This window comes from Epargyreus clarus, unplaced genomic scaffold, assembly GCF_041222505.1.
Source record: "Epargyreus clarus isolate Ecla_fem2 unplaced genomic scaffold, WU_Ecla_fem_2.2 ptg000031l, whole genome shotgun sequence".
Classification (NCBI taxonomy): domain Eukaryota; kingdom Metazoa; phylum Arthropoda; class Insecta; order Lepidoptera; family Hesperiidae; genus Epargyreus; species Epargyreus clarus.
The window spans coordinates 3,745,169-3,768,410 of NW_027332236.1; the positions used below are offsets into that span (position 1 = coordinate 3,745,169).

Consider the following 23,242-nt stretch of genomic DNA (forward strand, 5'->3'; position numbering starts at 1 on the left):
GGGTATACTACTAATAATTTATACTTTTTTTTCCAGGTGCACATAGACCAAGAGCCGAATTGGGACGACGAGGACAATATTGTTAACAACCTGACCTGTTTGTGCGTTGTTGGTATCGAGGACCCTGTTAGGCCAGAGGTAAGTTTCTATTCATCTTAAAAATCTCCCCTGAAAGGGAACTTTTAATAACAAAAAAATACATTACTTCGCAAGAAAGTAAAAGTCTTTTATATCTTGGATTTACACTTTTATTCCTTCCTGCAAAACCCTTTGAAAGAGAAGGTATATCCAAAGCCCTAAATCATATATATGCAATGCATTATTCAAGATAAATATTGAAATTCTAAAAGTCCTCTGATATTGCTATCTCAGAGGACCTACTCATATTAGGTAGAAATACAATCCTGTCTGGGATAGCTTACTAGATGTCTATGGGCGAAGAGCCTTACCATCAGATAGACTACTTGTTGGCTACTTCAATATTATAAAAAGAAAAACAAATGAATGACACGTAAAATACCGAATGTAAAAAGAATGAATCCCGAATGACCGAATGAATATTATTCAATCAGGTACCAGAAGCGATCCGCAAGTGCCAGAAGGCGGGCATCACGGTGCGCATGGTGACCGGAGACAACGTGAACACGGCGCGCTCGATCGCTATCAAGTGCGGTATACTGAAGCCCACGGACGACTTCCTTATCTTGGAAGGCAAGGAGTTTAACAGGCGGATCAGGGATGCTAATGGCGAGGTATGGATCAATTGTTTTAGTGAAGAATGTAGCTTGTAGTTTCAGTATACTTGTCTCGAAAGACAATAGATGTTATTTATAAAATATTATCATTCATAAGACTTTTGCACTTTTGCTTTTACTTTAGTAAACCATTTACTTTATATATGTAAAAAAATTATATATGTAAAAGTGAGAATCTACTTGTTCACGACAAAAACGCAAATATGGTGCGAGCGAGATAGGAGCGAGTTTCACCGTTATTTATAATTCTAATTTTCAACGATTCGAACAATATACTCGTATCTCTTATTTTTACTTTTGACGCATCATGATTGACTGCCTGAAGTGAATGATAACAAAATCTTTACAAGTCAATCTCCCAAGTAACTGAACATAAATACAATTTCGCATCATTCGCTCCTCAGGTGCAACAGAACCTAATCGACAAGGTGTGGCCGAAGCTGCGCGTGTTGGCTCGCTCGTCGCCTACGGACAAGTACACGCTAGTGAAGGGAATGATCGAGTCGAAGGCGTTCGACACGCGCGAGGTGGTCGCCGTCACGGGCGACGGCACCAACGACGGACCCGCTCTCAAGAAGGCTGATGTTGGCTTCGCTATGGTGAGGACGCGCCCTTAGCTCTATTGTTTCGTAGGTGTGGTTTATATAAGGCTTTCGAGACGCGCGAGGTGGTGGCCGTCACGGGCGACGGGCCCGCTCTCAAGAAGACTGATGTTGGATTCGCTATGGTGAGGACGCGCCCTTAGCTCTATTGTTTCTTAGGTGTGGTATATATAAGGCGTTCGACACGCGCTCAAGAAGGCTGACGTTGGCTTCGCTATGGTGAGGACGAGACGCTATCGTCTCTTAATAAATAAGTGTGATATACGAGTAGCGCCCTTAGTGATATTGTCTCTTAGGAGAACGGTGTGATATACAAATATACGTTAGTAAAGGGCATGATCGAATCGAGTGGTCACGTGTGACAGAACGACGGGTTGGTGTTTAAGATTGACGTTATGTTTTCAATGGTGAGAACATCATGCTCTTTTTATTATTTTTATGTCTTATTAAGATAAATATTAGTTGATTTTTTTTATTTTATGATGAAATAAAATGCACAATCTAGCAATGGTTGAAGTCTTATCTGAGGTACAGATGTGTCACTACAAGTGTAATGGTGGTACAAAGTGTTGAGTCAATGTAGTGTTTCAAAATGAAAATGACTAAACTTTGTAATCTTTTTAGTACTTTGTTATATGAAGCAATTTTTAACGCTACCATTTTTGTTTGTTTTATTCTTATGATTGTTTGTTTCTAGTCTTTCGGTCAATCATTTATCTTCTTTTCTAATTTAAAAACTCCCCTTATCAATCCAGGGTATCGCCGGCACGGACGTGGCCAAGGAGGCATCCGACATCATCCTAACGGACGACAACTTCTCCTCGATCGTGAAGGCGGTGATGTGGGGCCGGAACGTGTACGACTCTATCGCGAAGTTCCTGCAGTTCCAACTGACTGTCAACGTGGTCGCCGTTATAGTGGCGTTCATTGGCGCTTGTGCGATACAGGACAGCCCGCTTAAGGTACGGAATAAGTACACTGTATACGTGTTATGGACAGTCCAAAATATGTACGTGACTTAGGTAAATAGAGATGGTAGTCCAGAGTGTGCGCCTGCACGGTACAGTCCTGTATCGCATACAGGACAGCCCGCTAAAGGTACGCAAAGTATTGCGCTTTCGAGGTTTATTACTTACGAGACAGGCATTTCTATGTACGTAAAGGAAGACTCCATAAAGAGTAGAGGGAAAATTCCTAGTAAATGTAGGGAGAAAGGGCGGAGTTCTGGGTATACATAACATAGAACAGTAATGGTTTTGTTTAATAAATACTTAATGAGGACGAAATATATGCCATATTTATGTATTATTTCTATGTAGAGCATCTCAAAAAAGAATAATTCTCGTATTACACTGTCCTCTTTTTACAATCTCAACCCTTTTTTGATCTTTTCCAGGTCACTTGTCTTTTATCACTTAGCAGTGGAAGAGCCACTGTTCCTTTTTTCTAACACCATGGTCTGTTACTCTATCTTTCACTCTACCTTTCTTCCTCGTACCATCTATTTCTCGTATATTTTGTCTTCTTTACTTCGCTTCTTTTTTACTTTACACAAAAAGTTACTTTCATCTGTTTTTCATACCTTATTTTATTCACGAATGAATGTATGATTGGTTAATCTAATTGTAACTCCACAATGTCCCCAGGCGGTACAAATGTTATGGGTGAACCTGATAATGGACACGCTGGCGTCTCTCGCGCTGGCCACTGAGATGCCGACACCAGACCTGCTGCAGCGGAAGCCGTACGGCCGCACCAAGCCGCTGATCAGCCGCACCATGATGAAGAACATCCTCGGACAGGCGATATATCAGCTGTTTATTATCTTCGCACTGCTTTTTGTTGGTATGTTGTTTTAATGTGAGGTTAAATAGTTGAGTGTCATAGTCATAGTGTAGTGTTATTTTTTGGACGGATTGGGGTGTTGTAAAGCTTTTTTTGTTATTTGGAAAGTAATAATCATTTTGTTGTAATAGTCATGATAGTAAATAATCATTTTTGTAATTTGCCATTTATGATTACCCAATCATTAGCACAGAATTTACTACTTATAATATTCACTTTCTGATGACGTAATAATATTGAATGTTTTTTTAATATACTCATTCAATTCCATGGTTGGGAAATAGATTTTTTTTTAAATCCTGTTTTACCGTTTTTTTTTTACCAGTCTCGTAGCTTTTCAGCATCGAAGTTCATTTCAGCAAGTCTCGACTTTCCCGTCCACGCACGTACGAAATTACGTTTAAAAAACCCTTTCAACCCCTTTCAGGTGACCGTTTACTGAACATCCCTTCGGGGCGAGGCCAGCAGCTGAGCTCGGAGCCGTCGCAGCACTTCACGATCATCTTCAACACGTTCGTGATGATGACGCTGTTCAACGAGATCAACGCGCGCAAGATCCACGGCCAGCGGAACGTGTTCGAGGGGCTCTTCACCAACCCCATATTCTACTCGATATGGATCGGCACTGCCTTGTCTCAGGTATGACGTAATGCACCTCGCGATCTTCTCAACACGTTCGTGATCATGAAGACTCTACAAGACTTGCACCAGCTGGCGTGGCTGGCATAATTCTCCATAACATTCGGCTAAATATGAAGCGTACTTCACGCTGCTATAATGCGATCAAAACTCCATTTATTTCAGCAAAGATTGAACGAATTGAAAGATTGAATTCAGAAAGGTGAACGTACCTGGGAAGGTAGTCAAAGTACGAAGGACCATATGACACTGTTGAGGAATTGTAAAAGGTCGCTAACGACAAATTATGAATTAGATAATGTTAATACTTTCCCAAGTTAAATATTATCCGTTTCTTATATCAACTTTACCTGTCTTCGTTTCGAGGTATTCCTACCAATTATTAAGATTTCCATTAATTATTATTACCGAATATTTCGCAAATTTCATATTATCCTAAAAACATCAATTTTCGTCCAATGATCTAAAAATGGTTATAATTATTATATTTTATAGTAAAAATACTCGTCGATAGCTGGCCAACCAAAAAAATTGGTTGGCAAACAATAAGCAAAGATGTTTTTTTATATTCTGGCCGCTGAAAGAATGCATATCTGTTATATAATTTAGCCCCAAAATACATTATTAATTCTTATTTTAGAAAATATTCAAGTTTCTGATCATATTTTTAAATATTAATATTAAATAAATCATAATTATTTAATTAAATAAATGTTACTCAATTTGTTATAACATACTTGATGCCACTCCAAAGTTACATAGTTTATCCGGAAACGACCTGTCACGAGTGCATTCTTTTAGCGGCCAGATTGCATTATTATTTTAGCGGCCAAAAATGTCTATTAATATGTAGATATCATGGTATTTTACACGTAAACCAACGGTTTCCAGGTGATAATAATCCAGTTCGGCGGCATGGCGTTCAGCACGGCGGGGCTGAGCGTGGACCAGTGGCTGTGGTGCCTGTTCCTCGGCGCCGGCACGCTGGTGTGGGGGCAGCTCGTCACCACCGTGCCCACCAGGAAGATACCGAAGAAGTTGTCGTGAGTACCACACTTATATCTGTATCTGGGACGTCTTACCCCCCGGCCGCACATATATTACGGCAGTGTCAACATAAGGGCGGTGGGCAGGAAATTCGCACTTGTTGAAAACATGGCTTCAATTGCTATTTATTCAATTATTTATTTATTTAAAAGGAGTAGCAGACTAGCATGCAGTCCACCTGATGGTAAGTTGCAACTGCTACCCATGGGCGTCTGAAATCAATCCCAGATAAGATTAGATTCCTACGAGTTCTGGTGACGGCCACAGATGCGCCGCTACCTATGAAGACTAAGGTGTAATACCTCGGAAAAGTATCTGTTCCTTTAAACTAGAATATAGCAGCGTTTTATAGGTGTGGCGGTGGTACTGTTAGAGTTTAACAACATAAGTTTCTACCACCTTTGTAGCGCGAAGCATTTGCATTTTAGTGTAAGGGTATGAATGTCGGCTGAATTACATGTAAGGCGACCATATTAGTCCTTTTGTGTGGCAATTATTATCAACTCAACCGACTTGTAACGAAAACGTTTACATAATGAATGAACAACTTTCGCTCATTCATAACCTCCACACTATGAATTCCTATATCGTATGTGTCACACAAAGATGAATATAAAAAACCCTTACTGAACAGATATCAAAAATCGTTACTTAGATCTGCATAATCTTATCAATATGGTGACCGTTGAACGACGAAATATAGATCCAGTCTTATTTAATATGGGGTTTATTAACCTACTGCTTCCCACCGCAAGATGTCGCTGCTTGACGAGTCCCATTCCCCCCCTCTTCCCGAGATCCTCGACAGTAGCCACCAGTATTATTATACGGGATCAAGACCAACTTTATACTCGAAATGTGGATAAGACGTGAGTAAGGTAGAGTAGAACATGTAGGAGTAGCTAGGTTTTATTCCTTTTAATAGTTCTATTTACGTGGTTCACATAATATACTATCGAATGATTTATATTCTGTTTGATTTGAGTTTGAGTATGATCATCCAATAGATATGTAAACGTTGGATTTAGATATGTTTGGTGGTATATATTCGTTTTTGTGTATATGTAACACTTATGATATAATAATTGATTTGTTTTTTTGTATAATTTATTGTTTATGTGTTGTTCTTTAGAATACAAAATTTTATTGTCAAATATAAATCGTTCTTATTGTTTTTTCTTATATTGTACTGTATATATGTACTGTAGCTTGGGTTGTATGTATGTAGCGGAATCTTTGAAATCCATTTTTACCCGCTTTGAACAGTCTGATTAATTTAAAATTTTAAACAATTATCAAGAACTGATGACAATACACGATTATGATAATTTTATCTCATTCTCCTCATCAGGTTTTTCAGAATCTGGATTAACGATTTTCCTTGTGCGATTTTAGCGTGGTTGTTAGTTTTTAAACTATAAATATTTATCAAAATATATAGAAATATTGTTCGAGTTACTTACTCATCTCGTTTCAACCACACCGCAGATGGGGCCGCGGGCAACCGGACCCGGAGACGATCCAGCCGGGGCCGGACTACGACGCGGACTTGGACAAGAAACCCCGCGCCGGACAGATCCTCTGGATCCGGGGGCTCACCCGCCTGCAGACACAGGTATGGACGAAGGGAGACCGGGGGGAGGGGAGGCTGGGGGTGATGGGGGGGTGACGCCGTCGGGGGGATAAGTGTTAGGTTTGTGTCGAGGTAGCAAGGCTATGTTGAGTTTTGGGGGTTAAATTGTCTAATTGAAAGAGTAGGAAAGAAGTGGAGGAATGAGGGGTAGAGTAGGATTTTGAGGGGAATAAGAGGTAGAGTGGGATTTTAAGGGGAAGTTAAGTGGGGGTACCAAAACGAAAATGAGGGCGTGTTGCATTTTTAAGCTTAAGTTATGAAATATTAATAGAGTCAAAAAAGTGGATAGGTAGACTAGGAATTAGGAGGATTTTATGTGATTATAATAGCTTAAAATAGAGAAGGGAAAGAAGTAGTATTGGGTTCTAGGGGGCATTATTGAAATATATTATTTCAAATATTTGTACACGAAAAACTTACCAAAGTGTACTTGCCAGTAATTATATCTATGAAGATATAAGAATAGTAATGCTTAACATAATATTTTAATACTTATTCGTCCGACGGCGGCTAATAAACTTAATTTAACTTTAAATGAAAATAAATAAATAGTTAAATTAGGTTGGGATGAAATTCATATTGAATGCCGAAATTCATATTTGGCATATAATATGAATTTATTGGAAGAAACGGGAATAAATGTGGGAATATATGTCTATTGTTTGTTGATATTGTCATATCATCAAATAATTCCTGGGAAATTTCTAGTTCTTATCTGAGTTTTAAAAAATAATTTAAAAGTTCTCTCAGATTTGTACTTAATTTTCTGTGAATAATTACTTTAAAATATTTACGAATTAATTGCTGTTATAAAGATAGTATTTAAATTTATTTGATTATTCACAGAAATAAATTTGAAGATCGTATGCAAATAAGGCCTAAAACTTATGAAGTTTTAATTAAATAGTATGCCATAGGAATAAGTGATACTCTAAGTATATTAATACACATGTACTTATTGCATTCGACCGTCAATTATATTTTGTCTTAGATAAACATCATGATTTTCCAAAAAGACTGATTTTAAGACTGATTTATTTTTTACTGATATATATATTTATTGTACATGATGTGAATCTACGACAATTTAGGAGTATTAAGTTCGCTGTACTAAATTTTGACATAACTTTTGTCCAAAAAAAATACTAACTTAAGTTTTGATAAAATTTAGTACAGTAACGTCGTGATATATAAAATATATGGAATTTCAGTATTATCAAAAGAATTTGGAATAAATGATATAGGAGTGGCAGGAGCCTATGTGTTCGTGCTAGACGCGACAGGGATGAGTTTTTTAGTTTACAGAAATATATATAACTTCTATATATACTGCAAAGTCAACAGGTCAACACAGCGGATACCTTGGGCATCCTAACGCTAAGTTATCGATATTATTGTCCATTTATATATACTTTTACTATTTTTGCATACAAGTCGAATATAACCACCATTTTCAATATACTATGCATCCATATATAGATAATATCGTCATAGAGATTACGCTGATTCATTTTTCTTACACATTATTTGATTTATTGGTACAGTAAGCCGGATTATTCACAGTTCGAAAATTTGATATATATATATATCATATATATTATAATAATTGAAATAACGACACATGTAATTCTTTGCGATAATGAATTCAAACTTTCAAAACGACTTTTTATAGTTTTGATTTTATTTTTTGTTTTTATTTATTTTTTCCTTTCATTTCAATTTTTTATTTTCCTTTTCAAGTTTTTTGTTAATTCTCCTATACTTCTGTTCGATAGTAATTATTTCTATACCTACACAGAGAAACACTTTACAGAGTAATAACAGTAGTGACGCTATATTATTTTGGCCCATAATTAACGTAGATCACAATATTGTTCGGTTTCTCATTTTAATACACAAATATTGGCACAAAATAAAAGTGACAGAACAAAAAAAACAAAATTAGCAACCGAATAATATTGTACTAGATTTTTTTTCTAAAACTTATTAATTCTCTGGTACCCGGTTTCATGACATCTACTTGTTCTTTCGTTTTAATCTTATTTCAGAATCTATTCTGTACTGTACTTTCAGTCTTCTGAAGAAACTATCGCTAGCTTACTCTTAATTTATTTTCTATTTTTCTGTCTGTCATGAAACCGGCGTGAAACCCAGTTAGAGTACACTAGATAGCATAAACATCGCGAGTAACGGCCATGCATGCTCCGCAGTACGGAATACAGTCTGACGCTTTCCAATATTATTTATTATAATTTTAATTTTGTTATAATTTACTACCTGAGTTGACTGTACCCCCACCCTGTACCACTACCCATTGGCATGCGATTTATGTAGGCTGTGACGATGTTATGACCCTCATATTATGTACCCCCCACCCCCCACCAAACAGTTACTATGACTATTCCCAATAGATATTTATTTTTTATAATATCTACACTACATGAAACCACATCGCGGTATAAATATGACTATTTCTTCACTCTTGTCTATCTTTTATTTAGTCATACTGACTGTTTGTTTTATTTTTACTATTTTTGTCTGTTTTTTTTTAATTTGTTTTATTTTTTAAGAATAGTGTTTTGCTTGTGAAACGCCAACCTGTTACACCCTCGCTACTGATCCAAAGCAATCCCAGCTCTGTTGGAATGGCGAACGCCGTTTGTACGTAGCTAAGGCACAGAGCCGCACGGCGTACGACTAACACGCGTTACCGATATCAATGCCGGCAGTAACATGTTAATTTCGTATTGTTTTCTGAATTATTTTTCTCAGTATATGTTAATTTTGTATCGAATTGTGTTCAGTTACTGCCGTTGAGAGGAACGTTGTTTTATTTGAGTGTGGAGTGGATTTTTTTTGAACGACCAGTAAAATGATATGCAACAAAACAAAAAAAAAATGTTTATACACATTTGTAGAGCATGCCGCGAGTGGTCGCCGTACTAACACCGAACTCGAACCGTTCTCGGTCGAACCCGTCAATCCCTTGCCGTTGTAATGTCAATGTTATTTGTTTGTTTTTCCGTTTGTTTTTTGTTTATTTTTTGATTTTTTGTTTGTGAATGTTGTCCCCTAGCCGTGCTATGTCGGGGTGTTTGTCAGTCAGGTGGGTAAGCGTCATACTGGGCGACGAAGGATGTTCATGTCTGTAGTTATGGCTTGCCTTGCCGTTGGAAAGTTGCCTTCATTGTGTTATTTTGCGTATTATGTTAGGCTTGTTGTAGTGTCCGTATATGTATTGTATATAGTTGGTAAACGCCCGCGGTGCGGACACTTTTTGGTGAGTACAATGTGTAGAACGAAATTAACAAACGAACAAATATAATTGTTTATAAACAATAACAAATAAAAGTGATTCTGTGTAGCTTCTTAACTTTTTCGTGTAATACGCTACAATTGTGCAAATATCATGAGCTAAATTCCATTATCGATATACTATTACACATAAATTGAAGGAAATATTTCGTATTCATAATGTTGTTTTCACAATTGTATCCCGAAAACGCGCTAAAGCTCGTAGGCAATTTGTTCCTCCTTGGCTCCCGAATCCAAATGTTAAATACTAAAATTAACATGGCATGGTAGATCACTAAGTAACATGTTTACTAAATTACGAACCGATTTTAAACCGCGTGCCACCACCATAGAGGCATATGGAATTTGGATTGAAGTATAAAAAATATAATAAATAAATTCTAAATAAATATTAATAAATAGTATAGAAGACGTCTAAATGGTTTGGTTAGGTTTCGACGAGGACATGGTAGTTTACCCGGTATCCCATCGTACTGTCATCGCCCAGCGTCGTGTAGGCGTAGTGTAGTCGATCTTCAGGGTAGCTAAGGCCTCGATTCGACTTCCCTTTCTTTATTTTCCTCATTATTATTTTTTTTACTGTTTGGTTTCGTTTTTCAGTTCGGTTGGCACTTCCGAGTCATATTTCTATCACGCGACACGGCCCCGGCGGCCGCATACATGCCTCACACCAAACACATGTTCCGTTTTTTGTTTTTTACTATAGTTATTGCCCGCGGTCTCTCCCGCGATAATTAAAGACAGACCTCCAAATACCAAACGGAATCTTAAATTGTTCCAATTACAATGTTTCCCTAATTTGTTGTTAATGAAGTTAAACTGTGAAAAGCCGGTTGCGATCCATTCAGTAGATCCTTGTACGATCAACCCCGAACTAACAGACGGACATTAGTATCTCCGCTATAACTTAGTTTGCCATATTAGGTCATACACTAATCCCCGACCCTACCATTTACAAACACTTTTTACAATTTTTATTACTGTGTAAGTTACAAGGGTCTGTTTTTTTCAAGTTGGCCTGCTAGCTAGGACAGATATGGGGACAAATCTCGAAATTTTTTTTTGAAACAATTATTCCATAAAAATCTTTGTTGGTCTCGAGAAATATGACGTCATCTTTATACGCGTGTTAAATATAACTGTAAATATTTAAAATAATAAAATATTAAATAAAAATAAATAAAAGTCATGCCGTATGAATAAAATTTGCCTTTCGAATTAAAATGAAGTGCCTATTTCTTCAAGCTAATAATTTTATTAATTTTCTTTGTGCAGTTTTGTTAATTTAAAACTTTGTTTTCTTTTTTAAGTTTTGCATATAATTTGCTAAATTATGTAGTTCTGTTTTCTGTCTAGTAAGAGTAAAAATATAGTATTTTTAAATAGATGCCGTTAATATAAAAGTTGGTAGATGCAATGTACAGTGAATCGAATAAATACGCACAAGATGACGTCAGCCAATCGAATCAAGATGTATTGCCGGACGTAATAATAATAAATCGATGTTATGACCGCGTTTGAAGTGATCCAGAATCGTAGGCAATATGAGATATACAGTACATCAATCGACGAATCTCGATATAAACATAAAATGTTTATCTTTCATCTATGTATTGGATTTTGGAGGCAATAAATTCCTTCGATTCTGTTTCATGGATAATCGTTGTTTTTTTTTCGAAGTTGATCAATGATTAGGGGTGCAGTTGGATTGTTTAAGTGTCCATAAAATACGTACGCACGACGATATAAGAAATGTGTAAAATAGTGGCAAAATATATAATTAAATTACAAAAAATATTTTATGATCATTGTATGTCATGTTGTAGTAGTAAGATGACATCATGATATGACAAGGAATATTAAGATAGATTTTATTCAAGAGTCATTATAACATTGTTTATATGAAATATGCCAGAAATGGGTGCATATTTTATAGAATTATAGAATGGGTGCACAATTAAATAAAACTTTGAAGGAAAATACTTTTGGCATAAGTCCACCTTTATGTTTGCGCATTTTTGTGGAGCGTAAAATTATTGCAAAAATTGTAAATTGGGGATTTTTCTATTGAAACATAACGTCACGTGTCGTATTTTATGGGCGCGCAATCGTTTCGCGTATTGCCCGGTGGGCCCCCATATCTCTCCTCGCGCGGCGCTCGTAACGCCAGGGGTGACGTAGGACGGTGTCGAATGGGGCGAGCCGCGCGTCGTAGAGAGATGTTGTTGGCAGCCTCGGCCGGTGCTGGAGACCGAGGTGTAGTGGCGCGGCGGCTGGCGGCGCGCTGCCGGCGACGGACGCTCACGGTACCCTAGCGGCCCCTAGCGGCGTAGCGTAGCCGTAGCCGTAGCGCCGTAGCGGCGTAGCGGCGTAGCTCCCACTCCCGCACGACACTCGACCGTTCGCAACATTGTACGCCATCGCTCGGAACGATCGCGTGACGTGACGTACCCGCGTTTGATTCGATTCGATTAGGACGTTGTCGTATTTTTTCAGATTTTTTTTTGATATGTTGCTGTTGTGATTTTTTATTATTTCATTGTTCCAAAACCCCCGAAAGGTGGACGCTTTAGGCTTTTATTCGTTGTGTATATGTTTTTGAGAAACTTCTTTTTTTCTTTCTTCGCTTTTTTACTTTTGACCTAAATCGTTATGAATGATGACGTAATTCAGTTTCAGTTGTACATATCGGGTTTGAATATGATCTTATTAAGATTTTTAATACGCTAGATTTAATCGAAGGAATTGGTAGTAATTTTGTTATTACATTAAATTTTTTCTTGTTTTTGTCGAAACGTCGATACGGATGAATTTTCGCTCTAAATGAAAACTGAAACTGATTTGACAGCGTTGTGTCGTAACAGTCGATTGCGATTGGTCCAGGGTCGATGATTTTCCGGGAGCTTTTCAATAGTTCTGTTTTTCTCGTCCGTAATGCATCTCCCCACGTTTCCCCACATCCGGCACCGGCGCCCGCCCCCGCACTCTCGACCGGATCTCCGACCCCTCGACATCGACGTTCTGACACGACACCTCCCTCCCACCCGCTTTGTGATGTCATCTAGCGTTCCCGTCGAGGCCCGAATTCGTCCCTAGTCGGCACCCCCTAGCAAGGTCCGCTCGCATGCTACGCACACGACACGTCCGGGATACAGACGGTCAGAGAACATCCACACCACACTCAGTACGCGGCGGCTCGGGCGCGGGGCGGGGTGTAGCAGGTCGGGCGACGGTTCCGTTGGTTGCAGCTGCGCGTGGTGCGCGCGTTCAAGTCGACGCTGGAGGACCTGGAGGAGCGGCTGTCGGCGCACTCGGCGGCCGGCCTGCGCTCGCGGCTGCGCGCGCCGCCGCCGGACCTCGCCTACATCGACGACGACGCGCCCCGCACCGAAACCACCATATTCTGAGCCCGAACCGACGACGCACCCGGACACTTAACGTTTTACGTTCCGACTTTTGTTTCCCGATGTACTTAGCCGACCCGCGTCGTACGTTAGTGCGTTAAGATTTTTTTTTTTTTTTTTGTTAAGCGTTGAGTTAGGTAGACGATAGCAATAATGCGTTGCGGCAGCTAGAAGCCGGTAGTGGGCTCCTATACCGAATTGTGCCTGTTGTCGCGCCCTTGTACGTATCCGATTCGCGGTAATCGACTCGTTCACACGAAATGTTTGAACGTAAATTAAGTATTCGACGATCGCGCATATCCGCACCTCGGGACCTATTTACGTAGTTAGTCTTTTCCGTGAATCAGTCTGTCACTCGTTCACAAATTCGACGAACACTGCTAACTCGAGACAAACATGTTTGTAAATAAGGTACATTTTTTCCTCGAACGTCTCTTTATATGTATATCGGAGCAGTGATATTTTGTATAGCTGTTATATAGAAACTCTTTTAATAAATAAAATAAAGGTAAAAGTGTAATTGTTAACTTTAAAGATTTTACTGAGATAAATGATACTTTTAAAATTTTTCAAATCTCACTAGCTTGTATGTAAGTAGTTGTTATGGAATTGTCTACTGCTAAGCGAGCCGATACCGCTCGGTAGCTTTCGTGTTTCGTTTCATAGTCAATTTTGGGACCACTTATACCCGTTTCTTACATAATAACTGAGATACAATTATATTCTACGATTATAATAGCTGAAATCTTGTATCGACGATGCTACCTATAGATTGTATTAATAGCTATATCTGAACATTTCCTAAAATTAAGTACGTTGACAACACATAGGACATAAGAGCGCTACAAACGACTTGGTTATGCGAATGTTACGATAGTGAGAGAATATTTAACGATCAATTAAAACATTTTGAAGCAAATTCCATAGCATTTTCTTTGACACGCATAGTTATGGTGGGGGCCGCCCAGTTTTTAGCGAAACCGCTCTATTTCAGATGTTAACGGTAAGTGTAGGTCTGAGCGTAGGCGGAGCGCGGCGCGGCGAGCGCCGCCGGAGCTCTCACGTAGGTACCAGTGCCGTAGCGGCCGGAACTAGTGCATGGCGCCGTCTGCACGCGGTGCGTCGCTTGTCCACCGCCACCGGCACCGAGCCGATACCGATAAATAATGACGGCGCCGAAGTAGCGTATACATTTACTAGCCGCTTGTCCATAACACGTCCCTACCTTATCGAGTAGATCGGCGTGACCGCTAGATCGACACCGACTTTTTGTCGGAACAACAATAAAACACGTTGGAACTTGTCCATACACTATCACACGCCGATATCGATCGAACAAAATAAACTACCGATATCGGTCGCGGTGGACAAACTATCGCCGTCACGACGTATTGAAATCGGCCCGAAATAAATCTCGTTCTCGGTATCGGCTCGGTAACGGTGCGGTGGATAAACGACCGTACACTCGGTACCGAGTCACGTGACCGCCGCCGAACGGTCCGACGTACTATGTAATGACGCACACCGACAGGTGTACACTGACGCGCGGCCATTTTGTGTGCTGTAACACAAAATGGCGGCCGACGCACTTAGATTGTAAGTACAGAGTATCTATTGAAGAGATGTTATTAATCTTTTTTTTTTGGTACAAATATTGTTTTTCTTTTTGTACCCCTTTTTTAATTACTTTCGCTTCGCATTTAAAGTGTGATCATGCTTATGTTACAGCGTTTTGCATGTATACAGATGTCTGTGAGTATGCACAATTGTATTTTTTTTTAATTATTAGATGTTTGGTACGTAGATTTCCTGGTAATATTATTTTTTATTATGCAAGAAGCAATTATGTTATTAACTGTCTCGTATTATCGGAGTCTCAGTGAACGGTCTAATGATTAATTGAGTTTATTATTGTAATTAATACCGTAATGAGTTTGTTTTCGATGTCGAACGAAGCTACATATATGTATAATTCATACCACTAAAACTACCAAACTTCTAACTTAGTTTGTAAGCAGCAATACAAAAATGATAAAAGCGCATAAAATATATATTATATTATCTCCACTATTACACCAAAACTAGAGAATTAAGTACCTAACCTAGTTTATGATTTTGAAATTTAAAAAATGCTTTTAGATTATATTCTTTTTTTTTTCTTTTCATTTTATTTTTTTATCGTTGACTCGGTTGTGTAAGTACTTATTTTATAAGTTGATTTCATTATCTTTAACTTATTTTTGAGTTACTTGTAACGAATACATTAATGTTAAATGAAACATACTTAACCGGCATTATAAGCGACCAGTTTGATTAAAGAAACTCATTTTAATAAAAGTATTTATTTAGATTGTACCGATATTTCATTTTATTGTACCTCAAATAACCGCACACTCGCATTCGCCGCGATGTAGCTCACATACCGGATTTTTTCAACTTTCTGCGTAGTAGTAGCTTTTCACACGGTAATTTTCCCATTTATTATTTCTTTTTATATATTTTGTACTTGCTACTGGATGCCCTCGATTGCCCCGACCCTACTAGTGTGAATGCCCCCTTACCTTAGTTAACGATAGGCACTTGGCTAGTAACGAAACTGCTGTCGAAATCTTTTTACTAAATTTCTACTAAAATCTAATAACACACACGTAGCTTCCGTGTTCTAAAACCAAAAAATATTCACAATATATTATTTTTATGTATTTAATTTTTAATTATTTTTATTTGATTTATTTAGAAACGGTAACGTTTCTCTGAGCCCAAAAGCAAATTTGGTTTTGGAACACTGGCAATGTTGTAAAGTTTGGTATTGGCAACACCGAGCAGTTTGGTTACGCTCGCGGCGCCCGCGCACGCGGCTGACAGTGCGGTGATGTTGTTTTCCAGCAAAAGGCGGACATATTGGCCGGCCGAAGGATTTTTGTCAATAATTATTTGGCCGAGCACCGGAGGATCAGCGTGCAAAGCGGCGGGAGCTCCCTGCCGGCGCTCAGCCCCGTATCGCATCAGAGCGATGACTAAAACAACATTAAAACAATACGGACAACCGCCACACTTATAGCCACAATAGTGCGTAATTATTATAGGAGCGACGTATAGAGACAGCTTCACTTAAATCGCCTTTATGTGTTAAATACTGCCATTTAAAATCTATACTAACGAAACTATTTAAAAAATTCTAAAATCTTTTACTAACGTATCCTAATAACTACTTAAATAAAAAAGCATTTTCAGAATCTCGAAGTGTATGTAGTAGATAGCGTAAGACTTGTTTGGAAGTATTAGCGTAAGAGATATATTAGACGATGCAAAATATATTCTAGTGTTTAATGTAATTATGGTGCACCACTTTTAGATTGAATATTATAGCTATATGTCGTGACGATATTCTTTTTATAATTGAGATAAAAGAGCCGTTTTCACGTTCATTTATTTTTTTACCGACGAGAGTTGTTTTTCTTTCTGTAAATAATCGAAAAAAAATCTTTTGTCTCTCTCTTTTATAGTTGTAACGTTGTTGTGTGTTGTGCGAAGTAAAAATTTTATAAAGATGATATATTACTATAATGAATGTGCCATTTTTTATAAAAAAAGTCACAAATTTGTGCTATCGAGTGCTTTTAAACGTTTTAAGGAAGATATTTAAATTTGCTTGTTTCTTGTTTTGTATCGAATGCTAGATGTTGTATTAGTTTTGTTTCTTAGTTACTGTTGAACTATACTCTATGTCGTAGAGTTTACTGTCGTCTTTCTATTAGTCTTATGAGTAGTTTTTCTGATGTACCCAATCCCTTTTATTTTTGCTTTAAATTTTACAGTAGAACTTTTGCATGAAAATGATTAAAGTTACAATGTAGTCGAGTCTGGATGTCAGTAAATGCATGTTTTAGTTAAAGACCAATAACTTTGTTTTCTTATAGACTAATATAGCACACTCACACTTAACACTACTCTATACTTCTTACTACTGGTCTTCCAACCTTACTTCTTATCATTTCTTTTCTTTTCTTTTACCCAACCTTCTATCTTTTGCAAGCAAATTTAAATATCCTTGAGCGTAACGTGAGATATATCGATATTTAAATTTCTATGTTATTTACAACTAGCGTTTATATTATTATAATGATTCCTAAAATCATCATTGAATGCACTACGTTTAGTGAGTTACTCATTGCCTGCTGTAGGTTTTAAGGTATAGTTTAAAGATATATTCTAAAACTAATATATAACAAGTTAAAACGTGTTTTGGTGTATACCAAGTGATAGGCTATGGAAATACTTTTTCGATGATATGCTTACAGTAGATCACCGCGGTAGTATGAACTAGATAGAAAAAAACACAAATTAACAGAAAAAAATGGAAGCATGATTTGCTAAACAGCTGTTGGTATGAAATACTGTCTGTTGTCAACTGACGCTTCTTGTCCTATATAAATTTAGTAATAAAGTACCTATACTCCAAAGTAACTTTTATTTCAAACAACCGTACCGGAGCGACGCACTATAAGGTAATTGAACTGAGAGATGTTTGTGTCGATGTCAAATGTTTTATGGCGGCCCGAAGTGGCCATGTTTGTCGTACGGTCGTATCGATGTTAGAAACGCTTCCAGCTTTCACTCATTACCATGTACAGTAGCTTCACCGGCTAGCATGGATGAGTCACGGCATTTTATTGTAGTAAAATTAAAGCGTGAAAATTTATCAAGTGTTATCAAAAGGTTGCAAGAATTTTGGGTAATTTTCAACGATGTTGTCAGTCTTAATAAAATTTCACGCTCTAACACTAAAATTCTGATGTATAGATTTAAGTCATGCTTAAAAATAGACGTAATCAGCACGTTTTCTATAGGAATAGCCCCCACAAAATATATCCTAGACGCCAATGTAGCCACTGTAAATAGCGCTTCTGTCCTAGATATTAGATTTCCGACTACGTATCTGGTATGTGAGCAACTACGTTCAAAATATAAATGTGCTTGACTAGTTCGTATGGCATGAGATACGACGGACACACGGTCCCGCTGTGCGGAGGACACACACACACACACACGCACATGGTGTATTTACGAGGATCACGAGTTTCGATGTGTGTACGCTTCGGACTCGACTCGAGTAGCGTGTACAAACGATCGATGTTTTTTTTTTAATTTGTAATTTTTTTTTTTGATTTATTTTTACTGTTCACGTTCATAGTGTATCGGAGCCCTGGATGGAATATGTAATTACGATAGTTTTAAGTGCACAATTCATGAATGTGCTTTTTAAGACTAGGAGGACCCCGCGTTACGTATTTTATGTTACTCTATCTTTTATTTGTCTTCTTTCTAAGATCTATCCATGCTTCGCGAGGCGCACTTGCTTCGACTATCCCTAATACCTTCAACACTGCAGAACCCCTCACTGCTCGACCAACGCTATTCTACAGCTAATTTTCAAATTTTCAAAATAACAATCTCATTTTAATCTAAAATAACTCAAATTAAATTTAATCTTGTTTAATGAAAACATAATTTTCATCATTACTTTTGTTAATAAAATCTAATTCATTTTACACTTTGTAATAGGGACCATTTGTCAAATGATTATGGAACAAATGTTACATTTTTAGGATTTCATTAGCGTCTATTTCAAAGCTAGGTACACCCGAACAAAATCTGTAAATCTATAAAAATGATAATGTATTGAAGAAATTGGATTGATATAAAATGTGTATATATAATGTGTAATGTGGGATAGCGTTGGGGGCAGCTCGCGAGTCTGTCTCCGTCAGGGGCACCCTTCTTCGTGTCGTGTTACTCTTACTTCATATTCTTGTTTTTATTTTCTTTTCCATGAATCCCCATTGCACACGGAAGGTCATAGGTGGAGAGTTACAAGAACGCTTGATTCCGGTGCCCTACAGCAAGACATCCACCGATCAAGCTGTAAGATTTAAACCAAAGCCTGCTCTCTCATTAAATCTGTTTGTTATATTTTACGTTGTCCTTGCAGTTTTGTTCTACTGTAATTACTGTACTCTATACTTACAACTGTTATACGTTCTAACTTTCCCGTTTTCGTCGGACGCTGACCCTTTAGTTTCACTCCCTTGTCGTGTTGTGTATATAATTGTATAGGTAAATGTTTCCTTGTATGTTTTCTTGTTTGAAATTAATCGGTCAGTGTGCTTGCATGCTTGACACCTCGCACGTCTGAGGCATGCGCTATGTTTTTCATGTCGTTGTGCTTGTCTCGATGTTTTATTGATTCCTATGTGTTGTCGTAAACGCCCGTTCATTAAAGTGTCATTGTACGGTTTTCAGTCGCTACACAAATAAGGTTTGGTGAGTTTTATCATCGCTTCAATAAGTTTCCGTGATACAAGTGATAGGTCAATTTTATTTTTGGCTTATGTCAATTTATCTAAAACCGACCAATGACAAGCCAAAATTAATGAAAACAAGAAAGGTGATTTTTTCATAACTTTAACTTTTTATGGTAAGAAATGATGAGTGTGATAATTTGCGTTTAAGTCTTTATAAAAGACGTACTAAATAAATACTTTGTTAGTATCAATTTTCTGAAAATTAGAATTAGAAATGATAGTAATTTTAAATGACATAAGATTAGATAATTCATTTCACGTGTTCCATATCCGAACCCTCATCTTAGAAAGCCTGATTAGAAGCAGCTCGCAGTAAAATTGTAATTAGACATTAGATCCTTCTAAATTATGTAAATCGAATACCTAACTATCAATAGCGATCCTAGTTAGTTGCTATGGTACATAGCGACATTAGTCCGCTGTAATTTTATGTTGGCATCACACATCATACTTGCGGACGACATCGTAGCGTTGTATATATTATTTTGCCTCACATCTGCACTCACTTTCGAACCGTTATCCGTGGGGTTCCACCGCAAGCTCCATTACGCCAGGGATTTCGACACCATCAAAATAACCCCCATCTTTTGAGAATCAATAGCTTTTAGATCGATACTAACGAGCTTAAGGTGATCGGAGGTCGTGGCCACCGCTGCGGTGCGAGCCGGCTCGCCTCGGTACTAGGGTCAAGTAAGCTTGTACCTCGCTTTGATGATCGGACATCGACTACCGGATAAGGCGATCGTTGTTGCTTCGTTAGCGTATGTCGGCAGATAGCGCTTCGCGAGTAGCCCACATAGAGCAGGTCAATGTCCAAATGCAGTCACAGACGCATGAGCCGCCGACGGGCCCACACCGGCACGGTCAGAGATGTCTGTATTCAGAGACGAGTGACGAGGACTAGTTTCGATGTATCACTGCATGGCATGCGCGCGGGACCCCCGCTGCGAACGATAACGATATCTGTGACTGGAATTTTGAATTACCTACCGCTTTCTCGCCTCTTTTCTAATGGCTCGGTGTGCTTATATTTATGTTCATTTTGACAAGTGTATATTTATCACATGTGACGACGCCTCCTTCTGCTTCAGCACCCTCGAGATTTCCGTGGCCAAACAAATCTGCTTGTCTCTATGCGCCTCGTGCAAATTTCTAAGTCTTATCGTTGAATACATTTCCTCCATGGTCGATTTGTTTTGCCACAAGAGTGATGAATTAGAAGGAGTGATCTATGATCGCTGACAACCGACTCGCTCTGGCTGCCTCCTGTTAATATGCGACGCCCTCCTGTGTAAAATCGCTTCGATGCGAACCAGGAGGGCGTCCATACGGCGAGATAATATAACATCCACTCACGCGCACACTATTGGCACTGTTTTGTTCACAAAATTGTGGCATTGGAACCCACGACCGTGTCTGCGGTTACGTGATTATCTCGCCCCCGCCCCGGTGTAGCGATTGATCAGGTACATAAAGCAAATTTTTGAAATGGAATATTAGTTTTCTGGTAAAATGTTTGTTGAAACATTCTTGATAAATCGCTGAACACTACCAACGCACACCGAGTGCGGGCGGGCAGGGGCGGCCAGCGCGGGCCCGCACTGACGGCCGGCCGCGCGCAGATCCGCGTGGTGAACGCGTTCCGGCAGGGGCTGGACTCGCGCGGCTCGCTGGCCGACGCGGCGCTGGCGGAGGCGCTGCGCAAGCAGACGGCGCTGTCCAAGCGCTACTCGCACTCGTCCAGCGTGGAGTACGAGCCGCGCGAGCAGCTGGCGCCGCACGACCTGGACGTGGAGCGGCTGTCCAGCCACTCGCACACCGAGACCGCCGTGTAACGCCGCGGACGCCCGCCGCCTCGCCGCCGACGCTCCGTTTGTATCGACGCCGACGATCGTGTATAAATACATATTTTTTAAACGAGGATTGTCACGTATTAGTTCCGAACGCGCGGTCGCGGCGCGGCCGTCCGCCGGCCGCTCGGCCGCCGGTGTACTTGAACATGAGTTATTGTTAACTAGTGTGTTTAATTATTCGATTGTTTTGAAAATATTTTATTATTATACGCGTCGCGTCGAGTCGCGCGCGTCTGTTGAACAAATAAAAAATATTGTCTAATTATTAATTTTAGATTTAAGCGCATTGACGAGCGAATGGGCGTGTGTTTTTTGAAAATAAAAATAAAAATTTTCGCATAGAATCGTGTCATCTCTTACACGGAATGAAATGTTTTATATTGCTTTTGTCAAAGACATGTTGTGGAGCGCCGGCGAGGGGCGGGCACGCGCGGTCCGCGACTCATCCTTTTGTATAAAGTTGTTTCATTTGTAGCGCAGCATCATCGTTTGTACGCCGAGTGATATTAGCGGCCGCGCGCCCCCGCCCGCCAGCGCCTTATATACTTAAACTAAATTATTGAACTATTAGTTAAGGTGTTTGTTATAAATTTCAATAACTTTTTTGTTTTTACGACCTTTTCCCCTAAATCTAAGTATACATGTAAGTCATATCTCGAAGCGTAGACGCATCAACCGAAAAAGTTTCTATACAAGAACCGAGGAGCGCCTTCTTGTGTAAAAACCGACGTAGTCCACTTTAAACATCTTCAAAATGTTTAAATAGAAATAAACATTAAATTGTATAGCTGAAGGTATTTATTTGTAATGCTAGTCTCTTACGAAACAAATACTAATTATTCAATTATTATAATGTACTTATTGATTATTGATAAATACTTCAAGTTTATTAAACAAAATATAGTCTACGATGTAACGAATTGATTTCGGATTTTTTTCTCTACGAGCAATAGCGAGGCGGTCGCGCCGCGGTTAGCTCGCCCGCGCCAGTAGTACGCAGCAACTATCCCGCGCGTCACATGTGGCGCCGCGCCTGTCGCACATGTGGCGCCGCACATGTCGCACATGTGTCGCCGCGCATGTCGCACATGTGTCGCCGCGCATGTCGCACATGTCGCGGGGCGGGCGGCCGCGGGGCGCCGCCGGCACGGACATAGGCGACGTAGGATCGCAGCAGTGGCATTTTCAACTTATAAAGTAAGACATGTACTTAATGGACTTAGTGACGAGTCGTACTGAGATTCGCACCGGAGCGGCCGACCGCTCGCCGCCCACTTGTTTTAGTAATAAATAATAATAATGAATCAAACGATTTAGCGAATCGGCATTGTTCAATTTTGTATAGAACGTTTCATAGTAGCGGTATTGAGAGTTGTTACGTTTTGTTTGGAGCGGCGGCCGCGCCGACGCCGCCGCCCGACTATTAAACAATCTTGTAAGTAATCGAGTATTAGCTTCGAATCAATAAAGCCTTTTTAAAAAAAACTTAGTTAAAAAAATGAAAACTATTGAAACTTCACATGTTTAAAGATTAATATATTAGTTACGGTTTCAGTGAATTAGAGAGGTCATGGTATCGTTTGTGTATTATATTGCTATATTTTGGTTGATATTCGTTACGTGCCAGTGTTTCCCGATGAAAGACATAAATTAGGAGCGTACTGTGACGTAACAGTACCTAACAATAAATTGTTTTAACAGTCTGCCACTAACCATCTTAGGTGATAAGTCCCATTGTTGTATTTTTCGTCTCACAATAAATGAAATCTATTTTATTGTTTTTA

At 39.0% G+C, this 23,242-nt stretch overlaps 1 protein-coding gene across 11 annotated transcripts in view; it reads left to right on the forward strand.

Moving 5' to 3' along the window:
- PMCA (plasma membrane calcium-transporting ATPase 3) overlaps window positions 1-23,242 on the forward strand; it is a 218,925-nt gene extending 195,683 nt beyond the window's left edge. For 6 of the 11 annotated variants that reach the window (XM_073089662.1, XM_073089668.1, XM_073089665.1 and 3 more), the window contains 10 exons: window positions 37-138; window positions 573-752; window positions 1,160-1,354; window positions 2,113-2,319; window positions 3,004-3,202; window positions 3,630-3,841; window positions 4,733-4,884; window positions 6,377-6,503; window positions 19,097-19,165; window positions 21,228-23,242. In XM_073089662.1, coding sequence (XP_072945763.1) covers window positions 37-138; window positions 573-752; window positions 1,160-1,354; window positions 2,113-2,319; window positions 3,004-3,202; window positions 3,630-3,841; window positions 4,733-4,884; window positions 6,377-6,503; window positions 19,097-19,165; window positions 21,228-21,440 — 1,656 coding nt within the window. In that variant the 3' untranslated portion in view covers window positions 21,441-23,242. Of the gene's footprint in view, window positions 1-36; window positions 139-572; window positions 753-1,159; window positions 1,355-2,112; window positions 2,320-3,003; window positions 3,203-3,629; window positions 3,842-4,732; window positions 4,885-6,376; window positions 6,504-12,017; window positions 12,143-13,084; window positions 15,596-19,096; window positions 19,215-21,227 lie in introns of those variants that run through there. The other 5 variants (XM_073089670.1, XM_073089671.1, XM_073089673.1 and 2 more) reach the window with 4 other exon arrangements.